This window comes from Mytilus trossulus, chromosome 8 (assembly GCF_036588685.1).
Source record: "Mytilus trossulus isolate FHL-02 chromosome 8, PNRI_Mtr1.1.1.hap1, whole genome shotgun sequence".
Classification (NCBI taxonomy): Eukaryota; Metazoa; Mollusca; class Bivalvia; order Mytilida; family Mytilidae; genus Mytilus; species Mytilus trossulus.
Genome location: NC_086380.1, coordinates 8,072,745 through 8,090,310, shown reverse-complemented (window position 1 = coordinate 8,090,310; position 17,566 = coordinate 8,072,745). Strand labels below are relative to the sequence as shown.

General features: G+C 32.3%; 1 protein-coding gene across 1 annotated transcript; it reads right to left on the bottom strand.

The window, feature by feature from the left end:
* Positions 1-7,835: 7,835 nt before the first annotated feature.
* LOC134681563 (probable GH family 25 lysozyme 3) lies at positions 7,836-8,696 on the bottom strand. Its single transcript, XM_063541209.1, has one exon. It carries the CDS (start codon positions 8,694-8,696, stop codon positions 7,836-7,838), a length of 861 nt encoding a protein of 286 aa, XP_063397279.1.
* Positions 8,697-17,566: the final 8,870 nt, after the last annotated feature.

Sequence of the window (17,566 nt, the reverse complement as noted above, 5' to 3'; positions counted from 1 at the left end):
ATGTTATTTTATTCGCCCTAAGAAACAAGTTGGATTTTGTTATTTAATTTAATTGATTCAAATTTAAGCAAGTTAACCTGGAGAGTTTAAAATGCCAAGTTTTTAAAAGTTGTGTGATATTTTTTTCTTTTTCGCACACACGAATACCATACCCCTTACGTCATTAACAGTTTACGAATGCGTGAATTCAATACCGCTTACATTGGTACGTCAACGAATTTGGAAATGTCGATTATATGAGATAGGGTGGTACATAATGAGCTCTAAAATGTTATTGGTGGATGTCTGTTTTTCTTATCATTATACTTTTTGGGAGTCAGATATACTAATTTTGCTCGAAATCGTATGCTTTTTTTGTGTTATCAGATGCAAATTCGCGGGTATCATATCATCGTGTAATGTGTTTTCGTACTAATAACAATTTTCACTGCTTACGGTTTTTACTGTTGAGTTTTTATTTAGGTGTTTACTCAAATTTAAAAAGCATGTCCTGTAGATTGATTTTAGGTATCTAGTTTTTTTTTGTCAATGATTTCTACGATTTTTTACTGTTTCCGATTACTTTGCGATTTTTGTATGTCAAAAAAACGGCGTCATATGTTTTCGTATGAACAAAAAATTGGATCAGTACACGGACAGGAAATGACTACAACATCCGGAAATATTTTTTTTCTAAAGTCGTGGTTCTGGTGATCGCTTGAATCATAAAAAAAAGTTATTAAATACTTTTAAGTACTAAAAATTACTAGTAAATAGTGTAAGGTTGGTGTTTCGTGTGATTAAATTTTTAGATTTTGATTAATTTCAGATTGGCACCTGGTTTGTACAAAATACATTATTTTTTTATTTAAAATGCAGTTTTCAAAATTTATGATGAAATATAAAAAGTTAAGACTGTTTTCATCTTCATGTATCAAGGATGTATAAAAAAAAATTGTCAATGAAATATTGAATAGATAGATTTTGAACAACCATTTTATATAAGAACCCTGCTAATTTTAACTCGATGGTTTGTAATTAAAACGGCCAAAAAAACACATGACAGTCATATGTCTTGAAGATCCGGTGTCTGACTTGCAAAAAACATATCTGGACATTATTTTAACCCTTCAGAATTTTTTTCCACAACTATTCTAGTGATGCGTACTTTTGACATTAAATAAAAATGGCTAAATAGGTCAGTTTTATTTAATTTGTTCTAACGTCTTTAAAAAGCAACGTTGAATATGTTTTAAATATATCAAGTTGTAGTGGTGTTGTTGTTCTAAATATAGAAACAGAAAAACATGTCACAATGTACGCGTATGCAGTCGAAACCGACGAAATGTGGTTGATACGAAAACATATGACATACGAAAACATATGACACGACGATATGCTTCTTTGTGTGATGTTTTATGAAGAAGAAAAAAAACCCGAAAAACTCAAAAAACGCATTCTATCGTGTTATGTGTTATTTAAGAGCTGTTATCATCTACCATATTACAGTTTTTGCATACAAGTTACTCGTAATGCGAACGTGATGTTCGTGCTTATTTGCTCAGTAATTCTTGTTGCTCAAGATAAGTTCTTCTAAAGAATCTCGCTTCTGTTTTAGCGGGTTTCTTGCTGCTTAAGCTTTCTTTTTCCAGACCATCTCCCGCCAGTTTTAAGCGGTCATCTTGTTGTTCAGGCTTTAATATTTAAAACCATTCAAACCTGTTTTAATCTGTGTTCTTGTTGCTCAAGCTTCAATCTTCCAGTTCAGCTCATACCCGTTTTGAGCAGTGTTCTTGCTGTTTATGATTTAGTATTCAAAAAGACTCACGCCTGCATGTTTTTTTTCTGTATTCTTGTTGCTGAAGATTGAGTCTTTCAGAGCCTCTTCCATCTGTTAAAAGATGTCTTCTTGTTCAATCTTCAAGCTTTTTCTGTAAAAGAGGGACGAAAGATACCAAAGGGACAGTCAAACTCATAAATCTAAAACAAACTGACAACGCCATGGCTAAAAACGAAAAGACAAACAAAAAACAGCACACATAACACAACATAGAAAACTAAAGAATGAACAACACGAACCCCACTAAAAAACTAGGGGTGATTTATGGTTGATAATTGTTATTTTTTTTGCCTATATGACGAAGTTCGTTTTTTTCTTCTTATCTACTGATATCATGTAGAATTTCTTGAGATTTTTTTCTTCAGATAGTTCCAAAAGTTTGTAACATACCGTGTGAAAAGTATCGATTCATTGTGTAATATACAAGGTTACATTTTCACCTTGGGTTTCTTACTTATAACCGACAACGGACTTACAAGGAGCAATTAATAAAAAAAATACGGTATCTTACAAAATTATCTCTTAATCGATCTAAGTAATGATAAAATAAATACGCCTTTAAATCAGTTAGAAAATCAACCATGATTTGAACTGTGTTACCTCAAGGATTTTTACTTTCCGTATAAAAGATATACGAATTGATATGACTTGACTTAGACACAGCGGTGAGATATATAAGCATGTTACAATGTTTTGACAGATGACACTTTCCTCCTTTTAACATTGGTGTGAAAACGTGCGAGGTGACATGAAAATGAAGTAACCATTTTTTATTTTCAATGTTTCATATTTAAGAAAAGGCGCCACAGTGTTCTCAAAGTATGAAAAAGATTAATTTGAACAGAAAAAAGACTTAAATAATGAGAGGTGTTTGCACTTGGATAGCCTAAAAGAGGTCAGATAAAACAATAGCAAACAATTATTAATAAATTTCCATCTTAAGTAGTTGGCAATCACTCAACTGAACTTTCACATAACATTGGACCCTTTTACGTTGGTAAAAAATAAAAATAACTTTGAACTAAAATAACATTTTGATAGTTTCGTGGCTTCGAATCTAGCTCTTATTAATTTACCTTCACCTGTAACGCTCAAACATTTGAAAGCCGAGGATGTGTCAGCTGTAGAAGACAACAAGAGCTATATGAGTTATACGAAACCTGTTTTTTATTTGGTATCTTAAGTAATTGAGATGAAACACTACGAGTTAGGAGAGGGCTTAATATAAAAAGTGCTATTTTTTTTTAATAAAATATTATTGCACTGCGAGTTAGCTTTTATTTCTTATATCTTTTCTTCCTGTGACGTTGTATTTTTTTTCTTTCTGGTAATTGCCTTTCTTCTCCCATTTGACATACACTCATATCGATTTCATAGCTTTGAAGATAAGGTTTAGGTTTTTCTTTCTCATTTTCTTTTCAAGGCATACCAAGAACCGTTATTTTTATAGAATTTTTAAAGGAGTTAATAATTTTTATGCCTAGAATTTTCAATTAAATTTTTGCCCTTAAAAAATGTTTTCTTCACAGTTATAATCAGAATAATTTTAATGACCCCCTCAAAACCCAATAACCTCTATACCCGTGCTCTTGAAAGATATACTGGCAGATCCTGCTTCATTAGTTGCAACCATTATCCTACTTGTGTTTAAATCTTGAAATAAGTCATATTGGGTTGCAGGGCTTTGCTTTTTTTTTTATACAACAACGAATTTTTCTAAAGGTGACAATCTTGATGTACTTTTAACTTATACCTTATTCAATATTTCCCTTTATTTGCTATATTTTTGCAAACAAAAAGTTGAAATATTATGTAAATGTAAATTAGTATATATTTTTTTTGGTTCGACATGATGGATATTTTGAGTTAACAAGGTCAAATGAGAAAGCATGAGGTGTACTGGACCCGATATAAATCATAACTGGAGTCATACATATATGTGTAGCCTTGTCGTTCATGAATGACAGATCTATACTAGATAAATTCAACCCGGCGTTCACTTCAACACCTTCTCATAACCCCAATATTTTAAACTACAAAAAGTTTATCAGATAAAACTGATATATTTCAAGATATTCGTATTTTAATTCAAAAGCGAGACATTCAAAACTAAGATATCATCTTTGAATTGAATGAAAAAAATTATCGTTAATATCTTATAGGAGTGATTTGTATGAATTCACTTGTATCCTATAAAACGTGTGATATTCTTTCGACGTAAGGGGGCCTTTCCGTTAAATTATAAACAAAGGTAAAAAGTTTGCGTGTCAAATCTACAATTTGGCATTTATTGTTTTTCGTATTAGAACTTTTATTATTGATTGATGGCACGATATAAGATTAATATCACTGTCTTTATCCGGTCATTAAATTAGAAATTGGGATAAAGTTACTCGGAAATTAAATTTTAGATCCTTAAGGTATAAGAAAATTCAAATATTACGAGTTACAGATGTCAAAAGTTGTCAGAGTGACCACGTTTTTATTTTGCTTTAATAGATCTTTGTAAGGAGTGTGGGAAATCTTAATAATTTCTTATAATCTCAATTACTTACGACTCCTAAAAATTTTCAAAGTAAGGTTTGTTTTTGCTTTAGTTGTTCATTTTTGTTTTTCTATACATATATCGACTTTTGGTGTTTTTCTGTAGCTCTTAATGCTTTATCAGCGAGAACATTATAAAAAATAAGAGAACTTTCACTCGAGTCCATTCATTGTTTTTCTAATGCAGTTTGAGTTGCCTGTGACTTTTAGGGCTTATATAAAACTGAAAAATCATATATACCAATTATAAATTTTGATTATTCTTTTCTCATAAGGATTTTTTTTTATAAATCGACGTAATGATAAATTCCATTTAGATAATATTTATTGATGATTCAAACTTTATACCTCTTATACTGATTTTGTTGTTAAAAAAAATACCCACACAAATAATTAAAAAAAATAGTAGAAAACATTTTATTTGAAAAAAGAAATGGCAATTATCCGTTTCTCAGTTTTTGTGTTGTTTTTTTTAAAATTATTTTAAAGGAAATAATTTGGAAAAAAACCGTGAAATGTGATAAGTTCTGGTAAGCTCTTTGTATGGACGAATGTGCGTCCAGTGGCCACTATTACAATATTTATTGATTTTTCTAACCCACAGCAAAAAATAAAACCAACCACCAAACAAACAAAGTGGAAATATCAAATTTTAAAATCATTTATTTGACATAACAGAATATCTTTATGATCTCTACCCTGTATTCGACAATTGACAATTCCTCAGAGTCCGTTGTTTGGTTTTTTTTCAATTTTGCAAGTTGCTAATTAAGATAATGTATCATACTTGTTTGACTATCTTTATTTATCATATAACTACTGTTGAACAAAAGCAAAAAAAAACAACCCCCAAAAAAAGGATAAAGATACATTTATTGCATTGTTGAAAAAAAGTTGTTGCTCAAATATTTCCATAAAATAGTTTTATTAAAGATCATAATTTAATATTCAAATGTAGGAACATTGAATGAAACAACAATCAAGATTTTCAACGAATATATTTTGACATTTTTTACTGCTGAAAGTTGACTGCATATAAAACAGGTTGGTCTTAGGGAGCATCAGATATTAGTCAGCAAGTTAGAGGAGCAACCATTCAACATCAAGGGGGGGGGGGGGGGAGAGGGGGGTGTTAAGTCAGATATTTTTTTGAGTTCGACGCGATCAATCAGATTATTTTTTTCCAAATTACTGACTAGACTATTTTTGTTCAACAAATAAGGGATCAGAATATTTTTTTCGAAGTTAAACGATTGCTCCCTACGGCAGCATCAAATATAAGTTAGAAAATTGTTAAAGAGAAAAGGTGATACATAGTTTCAAGCTGTTAGATGTCCATGTGAATAAATGAGAACAAAGCACAGATGACGAATTGGAAGAAATATTGAAACAAAAGTGAATTTATCATATATCACAATTATAAATTATAACATGCAAATTATCAAAAGTAATAATAAATAACTATTGTGTTAAATCTGACGAGCATGCTTCGAGGGACGCATGTTTAAAGAATGTGTATAGTTTTATGACTAATGATAGTACATGCTCTTTTTAATGTAGTACAAGAAAAAGTCACCAGTTAATAATTTAGTGTTATATATATATTTCAGAATATAAATCTGGAATGTGTTTCAAAATACAAATACCTAGGTTTATATTTAAGCTCATCTGGTTCATTCAGTTATGCTCAAAATGAACTATACAAAAAATCCCTGAAAGCTCATTTCAAATTAAGGAAAGATCTTTTATCACTTAATCCTGGTGTAAAAACAAGTATTCATGTTTTTGACCACACTGTAAAACCTATTTTATTATATGGTAGTGAAATATGGGGGATGTTTAATTCTCTTTCCTCTAAATGTAAGAAGGAAGATATATCTTTTGAAAAATTATATTCAGGTTTACCCTGTGAGAAACTTCATATAAAATTTTGTAAATTTATACTTGGGGTACACAAGAAAACAACAAATGCTGCAGTGTTATCTGAACTTGGAAGATTTCCAATATATTTTAATATTATAAAAGGAATGTTATTGTACTGGTATAGATTAGAGAATTTAGGTGATAATTTTCCTCTATTAAAAGAGGCATATACACAATCAAAGACACTACATCACATGAATATAACATCATGGTATGGTTCAATAAATGTTGTTTTTAAAATACTTGGTATTGACTATACAAATGCCATAAATGCTCCATTTTGTGAATCCTTATACAAATTTAAGAAATATATACAAACCAAGCTATCAATATTGTTTATTAGCTGTTGGAAAAAACAAATAGATAAATTTTCAGACAGTAAACTGAAAACCTACCTTTTATATAAAACAAATTTTGGTTTTGAAAAATATCTAACATTGATCAAGAATTTTGAACTTAGAAGAAGTTTTACTAAATTACGTGTATCTTCTCATAGATTACAAATAGAATTAGGTAGATATCAGGGTATTCCCCGAATTAACAGAATATGTAATAAATGTTCTTCCAATACTGTCGAAGATGAGGCTCATTTTCTATTTGATTGTAACAAATTTGAGGATGATAGAAATTGTATGTTAGCTAGTATTGCACAATATAATTCTTATTTTAATCATATGAACAGTCAAAGCAAAATTATCTGGTTATTTAGTGTAGAAAATGTTGAGTTACTTAAAATAAAATGTAATTTTATATACAAACATCTTCCTTGGTGAAGATTAGTTAAAGGAGATCTATGTGTGTGTATACATTTGATTGGACATAGAAAATTATATTCATCTGAATATCACAAACATATACTAGCCGATTAAAAAAAAAAAAAATTGTTAAGATATATTATTTATTCAAATGTTCTCTTATATCCTTGAGGCATCGTCCCCTGGTATCAACTGCATTCAAGTTACCTATGATGCTTCCTTGTTTGCTTTTGATACAGGTAGGAAAGAGACATTTACACACATTTTACATGCCTATGGCCCATAAGGTATCGCCCCCTGGTGTCAGCTGCCTTTAGGAAACCATAATGCTTTCCTATTTGCTGCTGACACAGGATGAGTCATGGACATGTTTAATTTCTACTTTCTTTTTGGCTAATTATTATATATTTAATTGATCCAACTTTTTGTGTATTATACATATGTGGATATCTATTTTTCTTTTTTTCTTTTTGGGCTACTTGTTTGTTATCTATATCAACCACACTTGCAATAAAATGCATTAGTATTAAAAAAAAACATACTATAGATTCTTTATCTACGTATTCTTTAAGAACTTAAATAGTTCTCGTTTAACTTTTTTTTTTTTTTATCTCATTGTTTGTATTGTATTATGAAAAAAATTATTGATGTTGTGATGTTTATGCCCTTTGGGGCCCATAATTGGAAAATAAAATATCTTATCTTATCTTATCTTATCTTATATAGTAATCTGTCTTCTGTAAAAAAAAATATAGAGTAGATAGTAACAACTGCGATACATGAATTTAAGTATTTTAAAAACTATAACCCCTAATGATAAAGTTGAAGACGTCGATAACACTGCTGCTTGGCTGTAGGTCCCCACCACTGCTGCTTGGCTGTAAGTCCCCACCACTGCTGCTTGGCTGTAAGTCCCCACCACTGCTGCTTGGCTGTACGTCCCCACCACTACTGCTTGGCTGTAAGTCCCCACCACTACTGCTTGGCTGTACGTCCCCACCACTGCTGCTTGGCTGTAAATCCCCACCACTGCTGCTTGGCTGTAAGTCCCCACCACTGCTGCTTGGCTGTAAGTCCCCACCACTGCTGCTTGGCTGTACGTCCCCACCACTACTGCTTGGCTGTAAGTCCCCACCACTACTGCTTGGCTGTACGTCCCCACCACTGCTGCTTGGCTGTAAGTCCCCACCACTGCTGCTTGGCTGTAAGTCCCCACCACTGCTGCTTGGCTGTAAATCCCCACCACTACTGCTTGGCTGTACGTCCCCACCACTGCTGCTTGGCTGTAAGTCCCCACCACTACTGCTTGGCTGTAAATCCCCACCACTGCTGATTGGCTGCAAGTCCCCACCACTGCTGCATGGCTGTACGTCCCAACCACTGCTGCTTGGCTGTAGGTCCAAATCACTGCTGCTTGGCTGTAAGTTCCCACCACTGCTGCTTAGCTGTAAGTCCCCACCACTGCTGCTTGGCTGTACGTCCCCACCACTACTGATTAGCTGTAAGTCCCCACCACTACTGCTTAGCTGTAAGTCCTCACCACTGCTGCTCGGCTGTAAGTCCCCACCCCTGCTGCTTGGCTGTAAGTCCCCGATGATACCAATGGGGGGAGGGGGATGTTGGGGTTGTTGGAGGTCCGGGGATTGGAACCCCATTTTTTTAACGATCAGTGCATTTAAATGAGGACATATACTTGGACCCCCTTTGTCCTCGGTTGGGGCCCTCTTTTAAAATGGCTGGATTCGCCCTTGAACGAATGTTACTACTAATAAGTGCAGTTTAGTAAATAATAAAATAGTAAGATCACATTTTTACATCCAGCATTTTTCGTTGTAGTGTGATTGGAAAAATATGTAATAGTTTTCTCCCACCTTAGTTTTATGAATGGTCAATTCTTCATCAGTTACCTACAAAGTACTTTTATGAATGGTCAATACTCTTGCTATCTTAATTCTTTGACGTAAATAAATACAAACGTGCGTAATTCGTTCACAGCAGGAGATAGCAGTTTAATCAAAGGCGTTAATATTCTTGGTTACAGTAGACCAAAGCTTTGCTGACATTTGTGAATATCAAATGTCGATGGAAAAATGGAAAATTAAAAACTAATTTATATATGATGTATTAGTCTTTCAAATTCCGGAAATTCAATTGGGTTTTTAACGTGAAATTGCTGTTATATTCTTATTGTGGCTTTTAAAAATTCTGCTTGATTCTTATAATTAATTATAAAAAGACTCTTTCGCTAATATTCTATAGATGTTTTTATCACTTAATCAGATAAATTAAAAAATAATTCTTTTGTTTATTTGTGTGGTGTGTTTTGTGGCACCATTAAAGTCCACTACATTGTTTCGCTAATGTCTTGAACGCCGCTAAATTCGGCAAACTTTTCGATAAGTTCAAAAAATGATCTCCGCTAAAGAAAAAAAAACAAAACAAACACAGTGGTCATATTTCCGAACTTGTAATCACTGTACGTCGTTTTCCGTTCGTTTTATACAGAATCTACGAACTATTTCAGGATTTTGTACATCCAACATTCATGTAGTTTCTGTTATGATTACGGTTATGTCTTATAATTTTTAGTCCAGATAATTATAAAATTTCCTTTCCATAACATCATTGTCATTAAATATGTTTTGAAGAGTATTGCGAAAATAATTGAAGAGTGACGAGATTGCATATTAGTCACTGTTTGAGAGACCCTGTGGTGTCTGTCGTTCGTTCGTAGAATATGTTTGTTGTTGTTGTGTGGTTTGGATGTTTGTCGACTATTATATTATTTGTTTTTGTGTTTCTCTGTGATGAATCTTCTTACATGTGAGTGTGTTGTATTTCTGTCACGTAGTGTTGTCATTTTAGCTATATATCTTTTTAATATTGTCATACAGTGTGATGTTTGGCTAGCCATTAAACTAGTTTCAATCCAAAATAAAAAAAAGTTGTGAAATAAGGAAAACTGTATTAAAATATCGTCTTTTGTAAATAAAAAAAAGAAGAAATATAATACATATTTGCATCGCCAAGAATGGTAGTAAAACCGATACTTTTGACTTTTTTGGTAATTTTAACTGCTTGTTTTTGGCCTTGAAGTGCTGCTTGAAACAGCTTGCGAAACTTGAGTATGAAATTGTTGATATAATCGTATCACGGAGCAGGATTTCTCTTTCTGTTATATACTTTCGGGGTGAAAAGCACATCATAACTTTTTATTTCTTCAAAGAAATAACAGTCTTCAACTTATGAGCCTTCTTTTAAAAATGTCAAAAATGACATGTTTTAATACAGGAAAGGTGTTCATATTTGGCATTTTTAGAACGGTTATTGTATCATTGAAAACGTGTAGGAAGCAAGGTTTCTGGGAAATATTTTAACAATAATTAGTTGCTAAACTCAGTAAAGATCTATCTGAAATATGTTTAATTGACAAATTACCCTTCTATTAAATAATATTTTGCTATAAATATATAATCAAGATTTTTTTCTAATTTTACTGTTGAAATTAACCCAATGAAACTGACACTAAAAAAATCTAATACAACAGCAATAATTGGTCTATTCTACATTGCTTGAGGATCTTTCAGTTACAGAAGGGAAACTTTATGAAAAAACAGACAATTTTCGTTCATGATTGTTGATTTTCCATTTTTGGACATGCAGTGATGTTTCTTTGGCACCTTCTAACGGTGTGTATATTTAACAACTTGTTCACTATACCCGTGTCTGTATTCGCGTATTTCCAGGCACGTATTCTTTTTAATAAATGGTAAACCACAAGTACTGCAGCCATCCAATGTTCAGTACTTCAGTACTTTGATTATGTAAGTTGTTTGTGCCTCGTCCCGATCTATAAAGGTAAGCAAGTTGCAACTGATTTTAACAGTTTTTTTTATATGCTGTTTCAACATTGTCTCGTGTTAAAAGGGGTGGGGTGGCGGAGGGGTTACAACGATATTGTATAATTGATGACCGTTTGTTGATCTATAATAGACATCTTTACTTTCTGGAAAATTTCTCGCGGTAATCTGCATTGATCAGTATTTTTTTCCCTTGATTAATGTTTAATTTCTTTTTGTTGTTGAATTAACATATCCCAGTTTATCCTTTTATGTAACTTTTGACTCTTGATAAAGTTGATACATACAGCAAAGATATATGGCTTTTTCAATATCAAGGCTAGTTCACGTCCTCTCGTTACACACACACAAACACAGGTATTTATATAAATGCTTCAGGATTGATCAACCCCAGAAGTATGGCATTTGCCAAGGTCGAGGGTCGACTTCGTATTTGCTAAAAAAAATTAATAATTTAAACAGTTGCTAACTTTTAAAGTTAAAATATTCGATAAATTTCACTAAAATAAAATAATCTTATGGAAAAAAGTGTTTGCGTAAACATTTTTATAAAATGCAGCTAGATTATTAATGAAAGTTTCATTAATAAAAACTAACAGTTTTCTAATGAGTAGGCTTGTTTGAATGTCGGACGATGATTTTAGGAGAGAGAAAAAGAAGACAGGTGCTCATTTAAATCGACATTTAAAAAATAATTGTTGCCTCTTGGAAGAAACGTGTAGGCCCGATAATGTCATTCCAGGTCAGGGCCAAGATAAAAACATGCTGAATCCCCGATGCACGTGAGCTATATTGCCACCTGGCGTCTGTCATCGTCTGTCTGACCGTTATCGTAGACTGCCAGGCAAAATGTTACCACGCTTTACTTGAATATCCCAAAGAGAATCTTGACACAAATTATATCCGACTGTTTGATTCATCTACAAACATGAATGATGTTGTTTAAAATAGGTTGCATATTTTTTTTACTTAAATATCTAAAAATCAAAAAATTTCAGAAAAATTGGACACCTTTTTTCAAGTTTCTGCTACTGAGATGTTAATTTTGAAATGTGTGGTTATCATATTGTAAACTTAAAACCTCAGAATAAAAATTCCCAGAATAATAAGATCTATATAAACAGATAAGTAAAAAAAGTTTCAATCGTAAGTTGAACTTATAGGAGGTATCGATCCTTGACAACGATTTTGACAGAGTTTCTGAAGTGCGGGAGACTGCCAACAGATTTTCGTGCAATAACTTATAAACTGTTTAACTAAAGCGCTAACAAAATAATATGAGTTATTGCCCTTGACAGTTATGTTTTTAATAAATACACATTTAATTTTATAAACTAAAGTAGATAATGAGAAATTGTAAATATCAAAACTGGTTAGTAAAATAAGATTTAAATTATCACGTCTACAACAGATCGGAGTAAAATGTCATTTTCTATTAGTCTAGATGTTTAGAAACTGTGAACATTAAACTTCAGACACGTTGGCGAATCAGGGTCTGAAGAGCGTCATTTTATGTCTCAATGCTCTTTTGAAATTTCTGGGAGATACCTGGTAGTCTCTGTTGAAATTGTTTACAAACTTAACAAAATCGGGACAATAAAAAGAGCTTGTGATACTGTATATATCTCCTGCTGATTATAAAAAAAGAAGAATATGTATGATTGCCAATGAGACAGATCTGCACAAGAAACCAAATGACAAATTAATTAACAGCTTTAGGTCATCGTACGGCCTTCGACAATGAAAAAATCTCATACCTCATAGTCAGCTGTAAAAGGCCCCGCAATGACAAATGTAACGCAATTCAAACGAGAAAACTAACGGCCTTATTTATGTATGACTGTATATGTTGATCTTGAGATGCCTGATAATTTGTTGTTGTTAGGTTGCTGCCGAATTTATTTCTAATTCATTCCAGTTTTTTTCTTCATTACAATGAAATCCATCGTTTATTTGATTTATAGTCCTATTTCAAAACTTATGTTATAATTTGTTTACTCCCCAATATATTTAAGGAATGACTAATGTTTTTCTGTCTGTGAAGAAATAACATAAAAATTTTGGTGCACACTACGCGCGTTATTTAACAATGTGCACCACATTTTTTTATGTTATTTCAAATAGACAGAGAAAATATTACAGTTATTTCTTATAATTTAATTCTAAATTCCATTTTAAACCGTAGAAATCAATGAAAAAACGTTGATGACGTCACGGTCGCATGACTTTATTATGTATATGGGCTCATAACAAAAATAACGTCAGCCAATCAGAAGATGCGTTACATCCAAAATTAAATTATAAATATATATATATATTTTTTTGCCATATGACGAGGCTACTTTCCACCAGAGACCAAAATGAATATTGATCATCGCACGACCTTAGTCAATTCAACGGACACAGCTCGTACCGAAAAGCAAGTTATTAGAACACCCGACATGACAAATATAAAACATAATTTAGAGGAGAAAACCGACGATCTCATTTATGTAAAGTAACTATAAATAAAAACTAATTATTGCAACTGACATCATGAACACCCATGTCAAAATTTAAGTAGAAGAGAGTATCTTCGCTTTCTTAAAAACGTATTTTCTCTCCTTTATGGTGGTGTTTAATCGGATATTTCTTGTGGACTTGAGCATTTCAAATTTGGAACGATTCTCTCGTGTTTGATGTTCGACTAAGGTATCAATGAAAATGTACCCCAATAGTGTTTTGTTATATGAATATGGTCATGTTGGCCTTCTGTCGAATAGACAAAAAAGGCCTTAAAACTAAAATTCAGTAACACCCTACCAATCAAGACCCTCAACTATGGCATGCAATTTTTGAAACTTCGGGCAAAATACTATATTTTGTCTAGACCTGCTCTAGGCGATTCTGGCTCGGCTGATGATATAAGCACGTTTACACTATGGAAGACGATATATTGGAATCTAATATTTTGTATATGTGTGTTTTTACGTTAATTATAACAAAAAATCTCAGTTGGTTCATATATACTTCACTATTCTTATACCTCGTATAACAGTATAAATCACAAAAGTTCTATGCATTTTTTGCATTCCGCAAAACTACTCACATCGCCGTGTAGTATATTCGATGCGTTTAAAGTTTATTTAATGTTTAGATTGTTATTTGCTTATTTGCTTGGATTATTCTGCTGTAATATACAGCATAATAGTGACAAAAAAGGTACATTGTAGTTTCATTGATAAGATATAAGAACGTTTCTTTTAAGAAAATATATAAAAAAAGAGGCGTTGATTCTATTTGCATATTGCAAAGCAGAGGAATAAAATTGGTTCCAATAGTGTAAAACGACATGATTTGATATCAGATGGGGATGGGGATGAAAATGAACAAAACTTAATGTTCATGTGCCGAATGTCTTCGGGGTTATTCAAAGCTTTTAATACCGATTAATTCATTTTCCCTGAAAATACAAGATTACTTCAAATCACTAGTTCTTTTGCTGATTTTTTGAATACACTTTCAATAGAAATAAACTATTTTTCTACTTCCCTTCTTAAAGCATTTTTTTATTCTGTTATTCTAGTTCGTGGAAACTAAGGTAAAGTCAATTACAACTAATGAAAATATAGTTTTCTCCCAGACAAAACTATCAATCATTACACATCCGACTTTAGGGTAAAAACGTCATAAACAGCCTGAAAAAAGCATGTTATTGCGCATGCAAAACATAAGTAAATATAGTATCGACTGTAAGTAGGACCATACGCTTTCATTACAATATAAAGAAACACAGATTTACCTTAAGTTTGTCAATTTCTTTTTATTTGAATTCATCAAAATACAAAATCCAAGTTAGTACCGATGCAAGCAATAATCAAATATCTTATTATGGTGTAAAATAATAGTCTTAAATAATAAGTTTATATCTACTAAAACCAACATTTTATATAATGAGCTTAATTGCAACAGTTTATGTAATGGATTTAATACCAATATTTTATATAACGGATTTCAACACAAAAACTGTGAATATTGTGTATGTAAGGGTCTGGTCCTAATCTGTGTCAATTCGGTCAGATTCTTCTTCTATATCAATTGTTTTCATCATGTAATTTACACCTGGTACTTTATGGGTTTATATTTGTTTATATCAAAATAGTCATAATACTAACAAGATACGAAAATAAAGGCAGCAGTAGTATATCGCTGTTCAAAAGTCATAAATCGATTGACATAAAACAAATCCGGGTTACAAACTTAAACCGAGAGACCACATCATTTAACTGTAAGTGGAAAACAACGAAACGACAGGCCACTGCAATGTATCAAAAACAAACAACAATGCAACACATAAAAAGAAACTAACTATTATATAACAACTAATATATTCCTGACTTGGTACGGGACATTCTAAGAAAAAATGGTGGGTTTAATCTGGTTTTGTGGCTTACAATACCTCCGCGCTTTATGACAATACTTGACAAGACGCTAAAATGACAACATAACATGACGGGAATACACTACAAATAAATGCAATACCAAAGACACGAGAAATACGCAAATTATACGTTCAATAGTGAACAATATTAAGACTTAATATGAATTAATGTATAATTGTTCAATAGTAAAGTGTAATTTTGATAAAAAAAAATACAACAAAAGCAAAACTCAAACTTTCAAACATGAAAATAAAACTAACTACCAGGAACTGATCATACTACGACAGTACTTAAACAGGGTGGACTGGATAAGACATAGGAAGTCCAGGCATTTTCAAGTTAAGTAATTATACTTATCTCAATGATTTAGTCACTGTAGTAAGTTGTAGTGGATGTCAGAGTGAGATTGTTTACTTCTATAAGTGTCAAGCTGTGGTGGAAACAAAATGCCACCACCTTGGTCCTCCGATAGGTTGCTCTAGCTTTTAAACTTTTAATTTTACTACATGTTTAAAGTTGTTTAAGACAATTGCAACACTGATGTAAAAACAGCGTCAAATGAATAAAGAAAGTGAGTTCTATAGACAACAATGAATGACGGTATTCGAGTGCTCCTTCCTGATGGCCTCGTAATATATAAGTATGATAAAGAGGTTTAAATGAAGTGTCGACCGTCAGAAGAGTTGTAACACTTATACATCGTTATTCTTTGAAGTGCCTTCTCAATTTTAAATTGGATTTGCACTACCCATTGCAATTTTAACTCTTTTATGGCAGCGCCTATTAACAATAGTAATTTTACTGCTATGTTTTAAGTTGTTGTGTGAAAAGGTTAAAAGCATCTTTAATTAATGGCCCTTAAACAAAGTTTCGTTTATTTTTTTACAGTTATACGAGTTATAATAACACGTCTTTTACTTTTGTTGTTCTTTTGAAATGATATGTGGGATTGTTTCACTTTCTGTGATATTTATCATGGTGAAAAATATCACAAGGGACAAGAATGATAGCAACAAACTTGTAGTTTTGAAAACATAAAGCTATATTGAACAATTAGTAGTCTGCATGGTATTCGTCACATCTAAATTCCTTTGGTCATTTGGTACAGGAAATTACCAACACAAAACATGGCAAAAGAAAGAGGCTAAATCGAACCTTGACAAAAGTTTCAATTTTTGATTTATATTTCCAAAGAAAGCGTGAATTAAAACATCAGAAAGCATCACATGGGGGCTATGGATTTTTTTTCTGGACAAACTTTTTTTCGACTTCGGCGAAAGACAATCTTTTTTTTTTGGCAACAAGTCGAAAACATTTTTTCTTCTTTCAATTTTAGCATTACATATAGTGGCAGCTGAGGGTGAAACAAACAAATTTTTTTCTCAGTGTCAAAAACAAATTATTTTTTCTCTCCAAAAACTTGAAACAAACAAAAAAATCCATACCCCCGCCCCGCCCCGCCCCCCCCCCCCCCGAAAATCAAATGGTTGCTGCCTAAGACGGCGGCAATCGCGAAAAAAAATATTTTAATAAAAACTTCAAAAACTCAGTTACAAAACAACGATTTACATTCAGACCTTTAAAAACGTGGTTGCTTATCACTAAAATCAGTCAGATCATTAAAAAACGGTTGCAAAACAACGATTATCAATCAAGCATATAAAAATAAGCGGTCACAAAAACAACTGAAATCATTTAGACCACTGAAAACGCAGTCGCAAAACAATGAAATTCGCTAAAAGCATTAAAAACACGGCAAAACAACATCAAACGATAAGCAGCCAGGGAATAAATATATAAAAAAAAAAACACATGATCGCAAAACAACGAAAATTTCTCGGGTCTATAAACAAATATTATTCAAACTAGACCATTTTAAGACGAAATGTACTGCACTTTTAAGAATGTGATTCAAGAAGGACTTGTAGAATGACAACCAGACCAACGAGAAATATTTAAATTAGTCTTGTCTTAAAACCCGAATCCTAAAAGAAGGTCTTGTTGAACTGATATCTCTTAAGCGAACAACCTAACACTATTCCGTTAGTAGTTCGCTTAACGGTGGCTCTAGAGCACACTTCTCATCGACGTAAACTCTATGAACCACTGAGTGTTAGTGTTTATTCGAAATATAATCGTAGATATTTCTTGGGGTTAAGGTTTTCTGAGATAGTTTGCAGACTTAGCAATTGTATGTTGTTAAAATGGACACCAGCAAATTGGGTTTTGTTTTTGTTTTTACTC